Source organism: Tamandua tetradactyla, chromosome 4 (assembly GCF_023851605.1).
Source record: "Tamandua tetradactyla isolate mTamTet1 chromosome 4, mTamTet1.pri, whole genome shotgun sequence".
Taxonomy (NCBI): domain Eukaryota; kingdom Metazoa; phylum Chordata; class Mammalia; order Pilosa; family Myrmecophagidae; genus Tamandua; species Tamandua tetradactyla.
In genome coordinates, this window is record NC_135330.1 from 37,824,932 (window position 1) to 37,844,523 (window position 19,592).

Below are 19,592 nucleotides of genomic sequence, written 5' to 3' on the forward strand. Positions count from 1 at the left end.
ATCAAGTGAAAGAAGCCTGGAGGCAGAAAATGTCTCTGGAGAGATGAGCTAAGAGATAAAATCCAGAATTTGCCCCAAAGAAGCTAGGAGAGGACCCACAGACTCTTAGAGAGGAAAAACATCCCCAAGAGAGGTCAGAAGGACCCACAGATTCTGAGAGAGTCATTTGGAAACCAACCCAAGCTAGAAGGGCCAGCAAACGTCACCATGTGCCATTATGTGACAGAGATATTTATGATATCAACTGAAAGAGAGAATACAGGAGGAATAGGAATGGACTGAGCCTCAAAGATCCCATAAAGTAATGGTACTAGCTGTAGAAGCAGTAATTGTTAACATTTACTGAGCACTTACCATGTGCTGGGCACTATTCTTAGCATATTACAAATATTAACTTCATTGGATCTTCACAATAATTCTGTAAATAAGGTACAGAATATTATCATACCCATCTTACAGGTGGGTAAAAGGCACATATGGATTAAATAACTGGTTAAGAAAATCACATAACTACTAAGTGGGAAAGACAGAATTTGAATCCAGGCAGTCTGCTCTTAACCAGTGCAGTACACTGTTTTTATCTCTATCTTTTTAAAGCACTCTGAAAATAAGAAAACGGAGATTTAGAGAGATTAGGCAGCTTGGCCAAGGTTACATAGTTATTAAGTGGACACAGACACATTATTTAAACCTTCGGCTATCTACCAAGTACTTCAGTTTTTCCACTGTAGTACTTGTGAAGATCACCTTCATAAAGATGATAGGCATGGGTAAAACTATTTAAGGAGAGATACAGAGAAAAGAGGAATACTGAGTAAGGAATCTTAAAGTTGGGAGAGTTGTTAAAGACTGTGTACATAGATAGTTATGACTAGAATCAAATTCAAGTATTTTGTCAAACTCAATAAAGGTAAATCTAAAATCGAAGATCTAAGCAAAGTAGAAGTTGATAATGCTGCCTTCTCATAATCGACTTCCTTTCATTATCCTGGCCTCCAAACTTCAGAAATAATTACTTAAACAAATCAAGACAAGATTGCAAAGTACTAGATAAAAAAATCAAAGAAATCTCTCACTGTCACATAAGAAAGTGAAGAAACAGATTTAAAAACGAAAAAAAGATATTAAATGATAAAATAAAGTTGTGGATAAAAGCAAAATTTATGCCTTACTTTTATTTTTTTTAAGGTCCTCATAGCAATGGCTTGTCTTCCACTTGAGAAGACTGGTTATTGTCAACATTTTTATTTAAGAAAACAGAATTTAACATGGCATTTTTCTTTGCTCTAATGGCAGCAGCACATAAATCATACATCAGTCATGCAGTGATACAAACAGAGGTGGTCAACTGTGTCTGAAGTAGTCATTTTTGTTAAGGATCACAACCCAGGCAGTGCTGCTTTTCTGCAAAATAGTCTGCATCATAGTTCTCGAAGATTTATCCAAGCTTTCCAGCTGGGTATCATATTTTAGACAGCATGCATACCAAAAAGAGCCAGCAGGTGAAAAACTGCTAATTTATTGATTCAATGAAAGTTGTTTTATGGGTTTTGTTTGTTTGTTTGTTTTGGACAATCCCTAATACACGCAGTTCAGGGTTAAGTATCACATAGCACATTGTTGAGTCTCTACACAAAAATATTCATCACATCACATTTCCCAGCTTCTTCAATATCTGATTGGGGCTGTTTTCATTAACATATCCATGTAGCTTAAAAGCATATTATTACTGCTTTTCTTGGCCAGATGTTTCACCACCAGCTCCCCTCCTCCCCTTTTTCCCACTTTCAGTTTCTAAAGGCAGGACATTATTCAGTCTTAATTTATTAAGCTGACAAACTTTGGCCTCTTGTATGCTCATGTGGACCCTGCTTTTGTTTTCAGAAAGGTTTATATTTAAAAGACCTTAACTTTGATCAGTTACTGCCTCTCTACTCCTATTTATTTGTAAAGAGGAACGTTTGCTTTCTCCTTTGGGCGCTCATGCAGCAACACAGGTTTCCAAACTAATCACTTAATCTGAACTAATATTTAATGAAACTGTTAATTGGGTTCTTTCAGATCTACTTCAAAGCACATATGAAAACTCTTCCAATTTTACTTGTGTCCCAAAGTAGTTTGCTTCTACCATCATCAATGCAGCACCTGGGAAAACCTAAGTCATTTCCCTGAGTAGGCCCAGATTGCAAGACCCAAGCATCCAGCTCTCTCCAGGACTTGACATCTGACTTGAGAGCACCTTCTTTCAGTCCACGGGAACCAATTCTGCTCAGGATACATTCCAGAGTATGAACTTGATGTCTCCTAATTTTATCCCTAGTATGTTCCCTCATCATCATCTATGTTTAGACTTTTTCTTTTCTTCTTTAAGCAGCCTCTCCCCAGCCACTCTTTCCAAGCCCCAAAGAACTGTAATCTCCTGTGCCCCCTCCAATTGATCAGTCTGAGATTTCCTTGATTTCTTCTCTGCAAGGAAATACACTTGCTTGAGCCCGTGGGTCCTGATGTACTACAGAATGTCTGTGAGGAGACCAGCTGGGTGGCTGATATTCAAGTGCCTCGCTGAATTGGCATCAACACTCTTCTAGTTGCTATGAAGACCCAGAAACACTTAGTCTGCTTTATATACATGCTGGTGTCTCCTACCCCAGCCACAGGGAGGGGATACGGCTAGGCCAGCTGATATAATCCAGGGTAGGGAGAACTACAATCAAACCATAAATAAGAATATTACTCTGCACTTCATTAGTTCTGCTCTCACCATGGTATCTCTCAGCTGAAGCAAAACCTGGCAGATACTCTTACTTGCGGCCTATAAGTTACGATATACTGATCTGTATTTGGCATAGGAACCTTTTGTTCTCACCATACCAGGTCTACGTTCTTGAACAAAAGCAGTATCTGAGATGATAGTGTGACACTACTCTGTTCCCCACATTTTTTTTTTCTTTTCTCTAGGAAATAATCAAGTCTTTATCATAGGCACTTTAAATCTGTTATAAAGTAATGAAGCTTACAAAATGTCTGATACAAATTACTAAGATAAGTTGAAGAAATAATATGCTAACTAAAAAAGATATTGAGTGGGTAAATCTACCATAGTTAAATCTACCTATAAGACTAGACTGCCACTCACACACAGGTACACACATCTTTTAGAGTTCTCCAAAAGCATCTCCTAACCCAGATAAATACTCTAAATCAGGGGAGCTAGGTCTCTCTGGACATGAAATGGTTTTGGACATAGGTGAAAGAAAGATGGTCTGGAATGGACTCTTCATTTCAGGGAAGAACAGCCTAGTGTCAGTCAGATAGCAAATCCTGTTGTCAAGACCAGACGCAGAAGGGAGCAAACACTTCACATCCATCACACTCTAAGAAAAAGGCATGAGGACAGGTGAAAAAGCAAAGGTGCTGTAAAAGGAAACTGGACGCATAAAAAGGAAGAAATTTTCCTGTTTCAAACCTTAGTTAAAGAACTCAAGGACAGGCAGATTGGCTGTGTTTGCATATACTAAAATTAAGACTAGAGGAGAGAGCAGCAAAGGTATACCATCTGATTTTTCTCTCCAGATGCTTTTGCTGCCTTGGTCAACCAAGGGGGAACTGCTTACTAAGACCTGGTCGAGCCAGGCAACTTAAAAAACAAAACAACAACAACAAAAAAAAACAGGGCATGGGGAGTTGGTGTGAAAGGGAAATGAGAGGTACAGGAAGAGGAAAGACACACAGTGGCACATTTTCCTGATAATAGCCAATGGTTTGATATTGTCTATAAGGGCACAAAAGAAGGCTTTTGATAATCCAAAACACTGAGTTTTGCAGTCTGACATATTGATATAGGCTAAGCTGAGAGCGCATTTTTCTTGTTTTTGATTTTCAGATAGAACAATGTATATACTAATATATAGAGTGTGCATTGAATATGCCTTAATTTTTACAACGGTTTTTTACAAACATGTTTACAAAGATGTTGGTAGAATAATTAGCAATATTGTATAACCTGACCAAAAAGTAATTAAATGAAAAATTAAACTTTGTTGAAATAAATGGATAGGATTGTAGGCAAAACCAGTCTTGTAAGCCAGCTTTATCTGTCACTACTCTCCTCATGAGGACTTCTTTCAGTTCCTACAATATACCATACTCTCTTGTCCGTGGGCCGTCGCATGCATGCACACATGCATTCATTTATTCATTCAACAAAAGCAGTTGGGCACCTACCATGTGCCAAGTATCATTCTAGGTGACTGGATGAGCAGTGACCAGACATACTCCTTGCCCTCCAGAAGCTCATAAATTTTTCTTTCAGTGAAAGAGACTGACATTCGATATATAGCATCAAAAAGAAAAGGGTTATATTAAAGTTCAGTAAGGGGAAATGCAGGGTGCTAAAAGAATATATAACATTCTAATGTATTCTTGAAGTTTGAGAAGGACTATTTCTAGGGAAATGATATCTAAATAGAGGCCAGAATGACGAGCAGCAGTTCAACAAGCAGAGGAAACAGCATGGCTTACTCCAGGCTCTAGCATTAACAAGGGAGAAAAGTCGGTGGATGAAGGGGATGAGGGATATGATTACAGTGAGTCCCTCAAAATTATCATTATAGCTAGATGATTAGTGGTACCGACTGATGATTCTGTTAACACTAGAATATAAGCAGGTTTGTGGAGAAGATAATGAATTTAATTACAAAGTTTTGAAGTACTTGTGAGAAATAGGAAATTTAGACATATAACCTTGAGGCTCAGAACAAAAGTCTGGGATATGGATAGACATTTTGGATTATCAGGACATATAATCAGTCAGGAGATGATTATATAAACCACTTAGGTATAATATAGTACAGAATAAAAGACAAAACATTTAGAGGGCAACTTAAAGAGATAGAAATCAGGATGCTATATAACAGAAGACAAGGAAAAGGAACATTTCAAGAGAGAGCTGGAAAATGCTATTGAGAGGTCAAGTGAGATGGTAATATTTACCCTTTGGCTTCGAACATTTTTCAATCTTGGGCTAGCAAAATTCCTACTTATCCTTCAGGTTTCAGCTGAGTTATTTATTCCAGCCAGAATTGCCAGAATTCCTAATTCTGGCTTAGGTACACATCCTATGTTGCACCATGTACCACCGTTGTAATTGCCTGTTGTCCACATCTCTACCATATTTTAAGGTTATCAAATGTATGAGGAAGCAAGACTACGGATCTTGTTCATCATTGTATTCCCCCTTAATGCAATCTTCCTCATAGCAACTAACATAGTGACTGACAACCAGGTCGGTATTCAGTAAATATTTGTGGACATTTATCTATCTGTCTAATCTATCTATCTATTTACTAGTACCTATTCCATGATAATCACTGAGCTGGGTACAATGGGGGACAAGAGCCCTACCTTCAAGGAGTTTCTTTTCTGATCATATGCAGTGAAAACGTAAATGAAAAAATAAGAATAAACATATTCCTTACCATTTCAGTAGTCATCACTTTTGCTACAATATGTGTTATAGTCTTTCCATAGTCTCTTTTTCCTTTCCTACGCCTCAGAATTCTTGGAAAGAAAGGTCCATGAACTCTATAGTTGAAAACATTAACTTATGATTAAATCAACATGAAGATTTAACCTATACTTACTTAGAAAACAAATGCGTGGTACTAAGTATTATTGAGAAATAGGTTTCATTAGTTATAAATTCCTTGAGAACAATGTGCTCCTTGAGAGTAATAGAATGATTAAAATCTTTTAGAAAGCTGAATGTTTAACCCCTTGAACCCTAGAATATTTTCGTTTTAATGGCTGTACATGAAAAATGTACACATCTGCATGTGATCCACTACAATCATTTGCAATTTGCCCAAACACTTCAATTTTCCAATACAGTAGAAAAAATTCCTAATAGTGCTTACATAATCCACTGAATTGTAGACTCACACAGAGCAGAGGTGGGTTATGTTTGTGCTATGAGGCATAAGAAGTGTTGGGGACATGTCTAATTTTAGATACTATGATCAGTTAAAAGATATTGAGACTTCACAGATAAAGTTGGCTATCAGCTTCTGAGAAGAAATACTTTATTTTTTCTTGTAACCGTTTTAAAATATTTGTTGTTCAACCCTTCTAATTAATTTTATTCTTTCTCTTCTTTATGCTTTTCTTTACATTTCTTGTCTCATCTCTTAATCATTTGTCTCTCCAAAAGAAACTCAAAGAACATTTTTGAGTATAACTTTTTGCCTTTATCATTATTGTCAACCAAACAGAACCTTCCTTCTCCAGTAGTATTTAATAGTAATTTCCTTAGGTGTAATCTTTTGGGCTCTCTGTAGGAGTCTGGTTATCGCTTGAGGCTAAGAGAAGGCAGCTTTAGGACAAATTTATTTTGGGCTTATACCTCAATCATCTTCACAAATATTTTTGTGAAGTTCATGATTTCCTAAAGCTGTTTCTAAGAATTTACCACACAGGTTATTAAAATCTGAATTCCAGGGCAGGTCATGGTGGCTCAGCAGACAGAGTTCTCACCTGCCATGCTGGAGACCTGAGTTCATTTCCTGTTGCCTGCCCATGCAAAAAAAAAAAAAAAAAAAAAAAAATCTGAATTCCAACATATTAGCAATGACCTTCAAGACAGACTTTGTATCAAACATTTCAAAATCAAACCCACTCACTTTTACACCTGTTTTTTGTTTGTTTGATTGGTATGTGCAGGCTCGGGAATTATACCCGGGTCTCCAACATGACAGGTGAGAATTTTAACACTGAGCTATCCTTACACCACCAACATTGTTGTTTTAATTTGCAATTCCTTAATCATATATGATGTTGTGCATCTTTTCACTAGATTATCAGCTGCTCAAAAAGTAAAACATCCTAAATGTTCAGGAATCCACAGTAGTTTATCAAGCAATCCGAATTTTAAAATCAAAGGTATATATAAGTGACTTCTTAAAAATTCAGTTTGTCAGGTATAGTTAACATAAAAAAATGCTCACTTTAAATAAAACATTCCATGAGGTTTCACAAATGTATACAATTATTTAACTCTATCATAACCATCAAGATACAGACCATTTCCTTCACCTAATAAGTTCCTTCATGCATCTTTGCAGTCCATCCTCCACACCCATGTCCAAGCCACCACTTTCTGTCTTTAAAAAGTTCCTTTTGTTCAAATTTATAAATGGAATTTTAAAATGAAATTATACATTATGTACTCCTTTGTGTCTGGTTTCTTTCATTCCATGTATTTTTTAAATCCATCCATGCTATTGCATGTATCAGCGATTTGTTTCTCTATAAGGCTGAGTAGTATTTCATTATAGGATTTTCTAGATACAAGATCATGTCATCCGAAATAGAGACAATTTTACTTCTGCCTTTCAAATCTGGAAATAAAAAAATTTTATTTTTTTTTCTTGTCTAATTGCCCTGAATTCAGGGTCTCCAGACCCTCCAGAACAATTTGAATAGAAGTGGCGACAATGGACATACTAGTCTTGCTCCTGATCTGAGGGGGGAAACATTCTGTCTTTTACCACTAAGTATCATGTTAGCTGTGGGTTTTTGGTAGATGACCTTTAATAAGTTGATGAAGTTCTCTTCTATTCCAAGTGCATTGAGAGTTTTTAAACACAAAAGGATGTTGGAGTTTGTCGGATGCTTTTTTTTTTTGCATCTATTGAAATATCATATAGGTTTTGTCCTTTATTGTATTAACATGATGTATGACATCGGTTAATTTTCATATATTAAACCAACCTTGTATTCCTGGGATAATTCCCGTTTAGCCATGGTGTATGATCCTTTTTCTATGTTGCTGGATTCATTTTACTGGTATTTTGCTTAGGAATTTTGCATCTTGTTCATAACGGATGTCGGTCGGTGGTTTTCTTTTTCTGTGATGTCTTCATCTGGTTTTGGAATCTGAATAATCCTGGCCTCATAGGATGAGTTGGGAATTGCTCCCCCCTCTTCTATTTTTCAAAGAGTTTATGAAGAATTGGTATTAATTCTTTAGATGCTTGATAGAATTTACCAGTGAAATCATCTGGCCCTAGACTTTTCTTTTTTCTTAGCTCTTTATTTACTAATTCTATTTCTTTACTGGTTATAGGTCCATTTAGATTTTCTGTTTCTATTTGAGTTGGTTCCGTAGATTATGTCTTTTTAGTAATTTATCCATTTCATCTATGTTATTTAATTTGTTGGCATACAATTGTTCATGGTATTTCCTATTAGTTTTTATTTCTGTGCAAGTTTGTGTATGCAACTGCTGGAGCTATGTTTAACTTTGTAAGAAACTGCCAAACTGTCTTTCAAATTGGCTGTAACATTCTGCCTTCTCCCCAGCAATGAATGAGAGTTTCTGTTGTTTTGCACCCTTACCAGCAATTGGTGTTGTAAGTTGCTTTTTGTTGTTGTTACTGTTCTTAAATTTTAACCATTCTAGTAGATGTGTAGTGGTATTTTTTAATTTGCAATTCCCTAATGACATATGTTGAGCATCTTTTCACATACTTATTTGTCATTTGTAACTCTTTTCTGGTGAGGTTTCTGTTCAGATCTTTTGCCCATTTTTATATTGGATTGCTTATTATTGAGTTTAAAGAGTTCATTATATATTGTGGAATCAAGACTTTGCCAGAGATGTGGGTTTCAAATGTTTTCTCCCAATCTATGGCTAGTCTTTTCATTCTCTTAACAGTGTCTTTTGCAGAGCAGAAAATGTTATTTTTGCTAAGTCTAACTCGTCATTTTTTTTCTTTTACAGATGCCTTTGGTGTTCTATCTAAAAATTCATCACCAAATCCAAGGTCACTTAGATACTCTCCTATGTTTTATTCTAGGAGTTTTATAGTTTTGCATTTTACATTTAGGTTTATGAATCAATTTGAATTAATTTTTGTAGAAAGATGTGAGGCCTATGTCTAGGTTCATGTCTCTGCATATGGATGTTCATGTCCCCTCTCTGCCTGTCTCGGCTGGCGAGCCTCTCCTGTGGAGTTCATCCAGACCCTCTATCAGAATCATCAGCTTCACAGCCTGCCCTGTGGATTTTGGACTCTGCGTTCCCACAGTCACGTGAGACACTTTAATAAATTTTATCTTTGCAAGTGTTCCCTGTTGATTTCGTTTCTCTAAAGAACCCTAACTAATACAACAACCCATACCATCTGCCAACAAAGACGTTTTATTTATTCCTTCCCAATCTATATCCCTTTTATTTCCTTTTCTTGTCTTATTGTACTGTCTAGGACTTCCAGCATGATGTTGAATAGGAGTGATGAGAGAAGACATCCTTGCTTTATTTCTAATCTTGTGGGGAAAGCATCTAGTTTCTCATCATTAAGTATGATGTATATTGCTTTTTTTTTGTAGATAGTTTTCAAATTGAGGAAGTTCTCCTCTAAGTTTGCTGAGAGATTTTATCATGAATGGATGTGGGATTTTGTCAAATGCTTTTTCTGCATCTTTTAATATGAATATATGATTTTTCTTCTTTAGCCTCTTCATGTGGCAGATTACATTGATTTTCAAATGTTGAACCAATTGTGCATACATGCAGTAATTCCCACTTGGTCATGGACAAATTATTTTATAATTTCTTGGGTCCAATTTGCTAATGTTTCTTTGAGAGTTTTGCTTCATGTCCATTAGAGATATTGGTCAATAATTTTCCTTTCTTATAATGTTTTTTGTCTAGTTTTGGTTTTAGGGGAATATTGACAACTTGCAGAGGTTAAGTGTTCCCTGTGCTTTCATTTTCTGGATGGGATTGTGGAGAATTGGTGTCACTTTCTTCTTAAATGTTTCATAGAATTTACCAATGAAACTACCTGGGCCTGGGACTTTGTTTTGGAAGGTTATTATTGATCCAATGTCAAATAAACGTGAGCAAATTCAGATTACCTATTTCTCTTTGTGTGAGTTTTGCATCTTTCAAAGATTGGCCCATTTCACTTAAATTATTGTGGAGAATTGGTGTCACTTTCTTCTTAAATGTTTCATAGAATTTACCAATGAAACTACCTGGGCCTGGGACTTTGTTTTGGAAGGTTATTATTGATCCAATGTCAAATAAACGTGAACAAATTCAGATTACCTATTTCTCTTTGTGTGAGTTTTGCATCTTTCAAAGATTGGCCCATTTCACTTAAATTAATAAATTTGTGGGCATAGATTTTTCATGATATTCCCTCATTATCCTTTGAGCAACTAGTAATTAATGGTGATGATCCACTTCCATTTTTTTATATTAGCATTTTTTGTCTTCTCTCTTTTCTCCTTGTTTAGCCTCGCTAGAGTTTTAGTTTTATCAATTTAGTTTTATCAATTTTATTGCTCTTTCTGAGAATCAAATTTTGGTTTCATTTACTTTCTCTATTGTTTTCTTGTTTTCAATTTCATTAATTTCTGCCCAAAATTTTATCATTTTTCTTATGCTTACTCTACTCTTTAATTGTTCTTTTTCTGATTTCCTATTCTGAAAGCTTTAATTGATTTTAATCCTTTCTTCCTTTCTAACATTTGCATATAATGCTATAAATCTCTAAGAATTGTTTTTGCTACATACCATGAATTTGGATTATTCATTTCCATTTACTTCAAATTATTTTTTAATTTCTCTTGAGACTTCTTTGATCAATGTGTTATTTAGAACTGTTGCTTAATATCTAAATATTTGGTCATTTTCTAGCTATTCTTCTGTTATTGATTTCTAGTTTAACTCCATTGTAGCCTGAGAACATATATTCTCTTCTTTCCTATTTGTTTAAATGTGTTTTATGGTACAGAATATATTTTCAATCTGTGAATGTTCCATGCAAACAGTTATAGATACTCAGTTATTGGACAGAGTATCTATAAATGTCAATTCAGATTAAGTTGATTGATAGCCTATTCAGGTCAACTATATCCTTATTGATTTTCTGGCTGCTTGATCTACCAATTACTAGAAGAATGGGTTTTGAAGTCTCGAGCTATACTAGTGGATTTGTCTATTTCTCCTTGCAATTCTATCAATTTTTGACACTCTGCTTTTAGGTGCACACCTGTTAAAGATTACATCTTCTTGGAAATTGACCCCATTATCATTATTTAATGCCCTTTGTTATTATTTCTGATAATTTTCTTGGTTCTGAAAGTCTGCTTTACCTGAAATTAATATAGCTACTACAGCTTTTTTATGACTATTGTTGCATAAAATATTTCTCCAACCCTTTTTTATTTAATATTTTATTGAGATATCTTTATGCACATATACTCCCATCCTAAGTACACAATCAATGACTCACAATATCATCACATAGTTGTGTATTCATCACTATGATCATTTTTAAAACATTTGCATCACTCCAGAAAAAGAAATTAAAGAAAAAAGAATAAAACCCATACATTCGAAACCCCTTACCCCTCCTGCTCATCAACCACTAGTATTACAATCTACTTCAATTTCTTTTTCGGATAATTTCTTTTTTTATATTTTTTAAACTTTTTTTATTGTATAATATAACATATATACAAAGCAAAGAAATAAAAAAGCAATAGCTTTCAAAGCACTCTTCAATAAGTAGCTATAGGACAGATCCCACAGTTTGTCATGGGCTACCATACGATCCCCTCGGATTTTTTTCCTTCTAGCTGGTCCAGAATATAGGAGGCTAGAAGGCTTAAAAAATTTTTTTATAATCACAATCGACTCTTTTCCCTTCTTTTTTTTTGTGAAAAATCACATATATTAAGAAAAGCAATAAATTTCAAAGCACAGCACCACAATTAGTTATTACCCCTTTTTTTTTTACTCCTTATCCCCACCTCTTTTTTTTTTTTTTTTTTTTTTACTCATCTGTCCATACCCTGGATAAAGAAGCATCAGCCACAAGGTTTTCACAATCATACGGTCACACTGTAAAGGCTTTATAGTTATCAACAATCAAGACTACTGGAATACAGTTCAACAGTTTCAGATACTCCCCTCTAGTCACTCCAATACACCATAAACTAAAAAGGTATAGCTATATAATGCATAAGAATAACCTCCAGGATAACCTCTCAACTTTGTTTGAAATCTCGCAGCCACTGAAACTTTATTTTGTTTCATTTCTCTCTTCCCCCTTTAAGTCAAGAAGGCTTTCTCATGCCATGTGCCCGCTCAACCCCAGGAGTCCTGTCCCACGTTGCCAGGGAGATTTAACCCCCTGGGAGTCATGTCCCACATAGTGGGAAGGGCAGTGAACTCACTTGCCAAGTTGCCTTAGAGAGAGAGGCCACATCTAAGCAACAAAAGAGGTCCTCTGGGGGGTGATGTTAGGCATAGTTATAAGTAAGCTCAGCTTCTCCTTTGCAGGAATAAATTTCATAGAGGCAAGCCCCAAGATTGAGGGCTCAGCCTATTGAATTGGTAGTCTCGACTGCTTGAGAGAATATCAGGAATTCCCCAGATTGGGGAAGTTGAATATTTCTTCCTTTCTCCCCAGTCCCCCAAAGGGACTTTGAAAATATATATTTTTTTTCTGCCCAAATTACCCTGGGATATATCAGGGTTATCACACTAAACTGTATAAAATTCCATGTAGTTATGGTGTTCAAATAAACTGACCATCCAAGTTAAATTAGATAATGCACTACCAAAGATATAAGTTTTGTATCAAGTAAACATCTCTTCCTTTGGTCTCACACAGAAGTTGAAGTTTTAAAATGTAGGCCATATCCTTTACCCTGTATTCTGATTTACCTCAGTCCTATTCAGATCAGTTTCATTCATATGTATAGTTGAAGTCTGATCACTTTTTCAACTTTCTTTTTTTAACAGTTGCTGTAAGGAGTAATGCTGTCTTCCATAGCTTCAGAGTGCTAACTCTGAGTCTCAGGTGTCACATACACCTGAAGTTCAAGTCCAACCTTTTACTTTTAACTTGAATTTTTATATTTAAAGAAGGTTTCTTGTAGAGGACATATAGTTGCTGGTTTTTTTTTTATGCACTCAAGCAATCTCTGTCTTTTGACTTGTGTATTTTGACCATTTGCATTTAAAGTGATTATTGAAATAGTTGGATTAATATCTATGATACTCGTAACTGTTGTCTATTTGTTGTACTTGTGCTTTTGTTCTCTCCCTCTTTTCCAGCCTCCTCTGGTTTTAACTGATCATTTCATATATTCCATTTTATCTCTTCTTTTAACATATCAATTTTACTTAAATTTTTTAAAGTTTTCCCTAGAGTTTGCAATATGCACTTTAAACTAAGTCCACCTTCAAATGACACTATACTACTTCACATGTAGAAAAAGTACTTTATAAGGAGTATTCTCAGTTCCTTCCTCCTGTCCCTTATCGGAGTACTTGCTATTCATTTCACTATATGCTATATGCTATAATCTCGCAATGCATTGTTAACTACTACTATTGTAAACAGTCATCTTTTAGCTCAATTAAGAATAAGACAAAAGATTTTATTTTACCTTCATTTGTTTTCTTTTTCTGACTCTCCTTTATGCAGAGCTGAGTTTATGAGCTTTATCACTGTCCTTCTCCCTGAACAATTTCTTTTAACCTTCCTTGCACGGCAAGGCTACTGGTGACAAATCCCCAGTATTTTTGCTTGTCTAAGAAGGTCATTATTTCTCATTCATTTATGAAGGATAATTTCACTGGATATAAAATTCTAGGTTGATAACTCTTTCAACACTTTCAGTATTTCACTCCATTCTCATCTTGCTTCCATGATTTCTGAAGAGAAGTCTGATGTAAATTCTTGTCCGTGTTCCTCTCTAGGTAAGGTGTTTCCCCCTTTGGCTTCTTTCAATATGTTCTCTTTATCTGTACTTTTCTGTAGTTTGAATATGATATGCTTAAGCAGGGATTTTTTTAGTATTTATCCTTCTTGGTGTTCTCTGAGATTTCTGGATGCATGGTTTGGTATCTGCATTTAATTTTGGAAAATTCTCAGCTTTTATGACTTCAAATATTTATTCCATTTGCTTTTCTTTTTCCTTCGGTATTTCAATTATGCATATGCTACACTTTTTGAAATTATCCCACAATTCTTGAATGCTCTATTCTGATTTTTTCATTCTCTTTTCTCTTTGCACTTCAGTTTGAAAAGTTTTTATTTACATATCTTCAAGTTCACTAATTCTTTCCTTAGCAATTTCCAGCTACTGGTAAGCCCATCCAAGGCATTCTTCATTTCTGTTATAGTAATTTTTATTTCTAATATTTCCCTTTGATTCATTCTTAGTAACCATTGCTCCGCTTGCATATCTACCTGTTCTTGCATGTTCTGTACTTTTCCATTAGTGTCCTTATGTTAATTATAGTTATTTGAAGTTTCCTATCTGATGAGTCCCAAATCATATCTGAACCTTGTTCTGATGCTTGCTTTGTCTCTTCAGCTAAGTTTTCTCTTGCATTTTATCAAGCCTTGTACTTTTTTGTTGAAAGCCAGCCATGATGCATTGGATGATGGGGACTGAGGTAAATAGGCCTTTAGAGTAAGGTTATTTTTTTCATTTTTAAACAGTTTTATTCACATATCATACAAACCAGACTAAGTGTACAGACATGCCTTCACCACCACATTCTATCTGAAGACAATTCCTTTTCTTCCACAAAGAATCCATACCCCTTGTATAGGCTGCCTTTTTATTTTCTTGACAAAGTTCTTTGATGCACAAAAGTGTTTAATTTTGAGGAGTTCCCATTTATCTATTTCTTTCTTCAATGCTCATGTTTTGGGTGTAAGATCTAGGCAACCACCTCCTATTACAAGTTCTATATTTTCCAACATTTTATTCTAAAAATTTTATGAACTTAGCTCTAATGTTTAGATCTTTGATCCATTTTGAGTTAATTTTTGTAGAAGGTGTGAGATATGGATGCTCTTTTATTCTCTTGTGTATGGATATCTAGTTCTCCAAGCACCATTTATTGAAGAGGCTGCTCTGTCCCAAGTGAGTTGGCTTTTTATCAAAGACCAATTGTCTGTAGATGCAGGGTCTATATCTGAGCACTCTTCAATTCCATTGGTTGGTATATCTATCTTTATGACAGTACCATGCTGTTTTGCCCACCATAGCTTCATAATATGCTTTAAAGTTGGGTAGTGTGAGACCCTTCCCACTTCATTTTTCTTTCTCAAAATATTTTTAGCTATTTGGGGCACCCTACCCTACCAAATAAATTTGGTTATTGGTTTTTCTAGTTTTGCAGAGTAAGTTTTGGGGATTTTAATTGGTATTGTATTGAATCTATAAATCAGTTTTGGTAGAATTGACATCTTAACCATATTTAGTCTTTCAATCCATGAACACAGTATGCGCTTCCCTTTATTTAAGTCTTCCATGATTTCTTTTAACAATTTCTTGTAGTTTTCTTTGAATAGGTCTTTTGTATCCTTAGTTAAATTTATTCCTAAATATTTTATTCTTTCTGGTTGCTACTGTAAATGGATTTTTTTTCTTCATTTCCCCTCAGATTGCTCATTACTTTTGTATAGAACACAACTGATTTTGGGGTGTTGATCTTGTATCCTGCCACTTTGCTATCCTCATTTATTAGCTTTAGTAGTTTAAATGTGGAGTTTTGTGGATTTTTGACATATAATTTCATATCATCTGCAAACAATGAGAGTTTTACTTCTTCTGTTCCAATTTGGATGCCTTTTATTTCTTTTTCTTGTCTAATTACTCTAGCTAGAACTTCCAGCACAATGTTGAATAACATGGAGACAGTGAACATCCTTGTCTTTTTCCTGATCTTAGGGGGAAAGTTTTCAGTCTTTCCCCACTGAAGGTGATGTTAGCTGTGGGTTTCTCATATATTCCCTTTATCATATTGAGGAAGTTCCCTTCTATTCCTATCTTTTGAAGTGTTTTCATCAAGAAAGGATGTTGAATTTTGTCAAATGCCTTTTCTGCATCAATCAAGATGATCATGTGTTTTTTTGTTTTGATTTGGTGATATGCTATATTACATTAATTGATTTTCTTATGTTGAATCATCCTTGCATTACTGGAATAAACCCCACTTGGTCATGGTGTATAATTCTTTTAATATGCTGATGGATTTGATTTGTAAGTGCTTTAAATGAGGATTTTTGCATCTATATCCATTAGAGAGATTGGTCCATAATTTCCTTTTCTTGTAGGATCTTTGTCTGGCTTTGGTATGAGGGTGATGTTGATGTCATAGAATGAGGTAGCATTCCCTCCTCTTCAATTTTTTTGAAGATTTTGAGCAGGATTGGTACTAATTCTTTCTTGAATGCTTGGTAGAATTCACATGTAAAGCCATCTATCTGATCCTGGACTTCTCTTTTTTTGGGAGCTTCTTGATGAGTGATTCAATCTCTTTACTTGTGATTGGTTTATTGAGGTCATCTATTTCTATTCCAGTCAATATTGGTTGTTCCTGACTTTCCAGGAAGTTTTCCATTTCATCTATGTTGTCTAGTTTATTAGCATTAAGTTGCTTATAGTATCCTCTCATTACCTCCTTTATTTCTGCAGGGTCAGTGGTTATGTCTCCTCTTCCATTTCTGATTTTATTTATTTGCATCCTTTCTTTTTCTCTTTTTGCCAACCTAGCTAAGGGCCCATTGATTTTATTGATTTTCACAAAGAACCAACTTCTGGTTTCTGTTGATTTTCTAGATTGTTTTCATTTCTCAATTTCATTTATTTCTGCTCTAATCTTCATTATTTCTTTCCTTTTGTTTACTTTGGGGTTATTTTTTTTGTTCTTTCTCTAGTTCTTCCAAGTGAACAGTTAATTCCTCAATTTTTTCTCTTTCTTCTTTTTTAATATAGGCCTTTAAGGCTATATAAGGCTATTTCCCTCTTAACACTGACTTTGCTGCATCCCCCAAATTTTGATATGTTGTGTTTTCATTTTCATTTGCCTAGAAATATTTACTGATTTTTCTCGTAATTTCTTCCTTGACGCACTGGTTGTTTAAGAGTGTGTTGTTTATCCTCCATATATTTGTGAATTTTCTGGCCCTCTGCCTGCTATTGATTTCCAACTTCATTCCATTATGATCCAAGAAAGTGTTTTGTATTATTTCAATCTTCTAAAATTTATTGACCCAGCAGATAGTCAATCCTTGAGAGTGATCCATGATCACTCGAGAAAAATGTGTATACTGCTGTTGTGGGTGTAATTTTCTGTAAATACCTGTTAAGTCCAGTTCATTTGTTGTATTATTTAAATTCTCTGTTTCTTTATTGATTGTCTGTCTAGATGTTCCATCCATTGATGAGACCAGGGAATTGAAGTCTCCAGCTATTATGGTAGAGGTGGCTATTTCTCCCATCAGTGTTGTCAGTGTCTGCCTCGTATTTTGGAGCACTCTGGCTTAGTGCATAAATATTTATGATTATTATGTCTTCTTGCTGAATTGTTCCTTTTATTTGTACATAGTGTCTTTCTTTGTCTCTTTGAATTGTTTTACATTTGAAGTCTAATTTGTTGGATATTAGTATAGCTACTCATGCTCTCTTCTGATTATTTGCATGAAATATCTTTCCCCAACCTTTCATTTTCAACCTATTTTTGTCCTTGGGTCTAAAGTAAGTATCCTGTAGACAGCATATAGATGGGTCTTTTAAATCCATTTTGCCAGTCTATGTCCTTTGAATGGGGAGTTTAATCCATCAACATTTAGTGCTGTTACTGTAAAGGCAGTACTTTCTTTTACCATTTTGCCTTCTGGCTTTTATACGTGTTCTAGTTTGTTAGCTGCAAGAATGCAATTTACCAGAATCAGAATGGCTTTTAATGAAGGGAATATAATAAGTTGCTAGTTTATAGTTCTAAGGCCGAGAAAATGTCCCAATCAAAACAAGTCTATAGAAATGTCCAATATAAGGCATCCATGGGAAGATACCTTGGTTCAAGAAGGCTGATGAAGTTCAGGGTTTCTCTCTCAAGTGAGAAGGCACATGGTGAACACAATCAGAGTTTCTCTCTCATCTGGAAGGGCACATGGCAAACATGGTATCATCTGCTAGCTTCTTCTCCTGGCTTCCTGTTTCCAATGAAGCTCCCTGAGAGACATTTTCCTTCTTCATCTCCAAAGATTGCTGGCTGGTGGACTCTGCTTCTTGTGGCTATGTCGTTTTGCTCTGTTTTTTCTCTGAATCTCATTCTCCAAGATCTTTGCTCTTTTATAGGACTTCAGAAACTAATCAAGACTCACCCAAATGGGTGGAGACATGTCATCACCTAATTCAGTTTAACAACCACTCTTGATTAAATCACATCTTCAGGGAGATGATCTAATTACAGTTTCAAACATACAATACTGAATAGGGAGTAGGAGAAACAGCTGCCTTTACAAAATGGGATTAGGATTAAAACATGACTTTTCTAGGGTACATACATTATTTCAAACCAGCACAATATGTCATATCTCATTATTTTCTCTTTTTATTTTTACTGATATTCTTCATTTCTGCACTATTCTGCAGACCTCTCTCTTCTGCCTTTTCCTATGTGCCTGTAGTGCTCCCTTTAGTATTTCTTGCAGAGCCAATCTCTTGGTCACAAATTCTCTTGGTGATTATTGTCTGAAAATGTTTAATCTCTCCCTCTTTTTTTTTTTGCATGGGCGGGCAACAGGAAATGAACCCGGGTCTCTGGGGGCAGGAGAGAACTCCGCCTGCTGAGCCACCATGGCCCACCCTCTCTCATTTTGAGGGACAATTTTGCTGGATATAGAATTCTTGTTTGGCAGTTCTTCTCTTTCAGAATCTTAAATATATCATACCACTGTCTTCTAGCCTCCATGGTTTCTGCTCAGAAATCCATACATAGTCTTATTAGGCTTCCCTTGCATGTGATGGGTTGCTTTTCTCTTGCTGCTTTGAAAATTCTCTCTTTTTCTTTGACACCTGACAGTTTGATTAGTAACTATCTTGGAGTATGTCTATTTGGATCTATTCTGTATGGGGTATGCTTCTCTTTTTGGATCCATAATTTTATGTCTTTCATAAGAGATAGGAAATTTTCAGTGATAATTTCCTCCATTAGTCTTTCTCCTCCTTTTCCCTTCTTTTCTCCTTCTGGGACACCCACAACATGTATATTCATGCACTTCATGTTGTCATTCAATTCCCTAGGCCCTGCTCATATTTTTCCATTATTTTCCCTATATTTTCTTTTGTGTGTTGGTTATCAAATTTCCAATCCTCCAGGTCACTAATCCTTTCTTCTGCCTCTTCAAATCTGTTATTGTAGGTTTCCATTGTTTTGTTTTGTTTTTTTCATCTCTTCTACGGCCTTTTATTCCCATAAATTCTGTGATTTGTCTTTTCAAACTTTTTGATTTCTTCTTTTTGTTCACCCAATGCCTATTTTACATCCTCTCTGAACTTGTTGATTTGATTTTTGATGACATTTTCCATGTTTGTTGGAAAATCCTGAATTAGTCATTTCAACACCTGTATCTCATTTGAATTGTTGGTTTATTCCTTTGACTGGGCCATATCTTTGATTTTCCGAGTATGATTCATTATTTTTTGCTGGTGTCTAGGCATTTGATTTCCTTAAATAGTTTGTTCTGGAGGTTGTTTTCACTAAG

At 35.3% G+C, this 19,592-nt stretch overlaps 1 protein-coding gene across 3 annotated transcripts in view; it reads right to left on the reverse strand.

The window, feature by feature from the left end:
• SHCBP1L (SHC binding and spindle associated 1 like) overlaps nt 1-19,592 on the reverse strand; it is a 67,497-nt gene that overhangs the window by 22,791 nt on the left and 25,114 nt on the right. For all 3 annotated transcript variants that reach the window (XM_077157195.1, XM_077157196.1, XM_077157197.1), the window contains exon 6: nt 5,478-5,583. In XM_077157195.1, the coding sequence (XP_077013310.1) occupies nt 5,478-5,583 (106 nt within the window). The remainder of the gene's footprint in view (nt 1-5,477; nt 5,584-19,592) is intronic.